The following is a 300-nucleotide window of genomic DNA, read 5'->3' on the forward strand; positions in this document are numbered from 1 at the left end:
TTTGGGGGCCAGTTAAGCCACTGGCTGCGGGCAGCGCAGCAGCTTAACTGGCCAGCAAAGCAAATACCTTTGAGTGTCTCCTGGGGAGGCTCTGGCCTTCTCCAAAGTGCCCAAAAGGCCCGCCTGCCAGGCGCCTGGAGGCAGCAGCAGCACAGCAGCAAGTGCCCGGCCTTCGCCGCAGGAACCAGCAGCAGCAGCACGGCCGCACGCGGCATGCAGCAGCACAACGCCATCACACTGCAGCAGCGAAGGGCCGGCAAGCTGCAGCAGCACAGGGCCTTCGTGCTGCAAGTCCACCTG

At 64.7% G+C, this 300-nt stretch overlaps 1 protein-coding gene across 1 annotated transcript in view; it reads right to left on the minus strand.

The window, feature by feature from the left end:
- Window positions 1–43: 43 nt before the first annotated feature.
- ETH_00043730 (uncharacterized protein) overlaps window positions 44–300 on the minus strand; it is a gene marked incomplete at both ends in the record, with an annotated part of 711 nt that continues 454 nt past the window's right edge. The window contains 2 exons of the mRNA XM_013374459.1: window positions 44–134; window position 298. Of these exons, the coding sequence (XP_013229913.1) occupies window positions 44–134; window position 298 (92 nt within the window). The remainder of the gene's footprint in view (window positions 135–297; window positions 299–300) is intronic.

The sequence above is a fragment of the Eimeria tenella genome, genomic scaffold (assembly GCF_000499545.2).
Source record: "Eimeria tenella Houghton genomic scaffold, Eth_scaff2059, whole genome shotgun sequence".
Classification (NCBI taxonomy): domain Eukaryota; phylum Apicomplexa; class Conoidasida; order Eucoccidiorida; family Eimeriidae; genus Eimeria; species Eimeria tenella.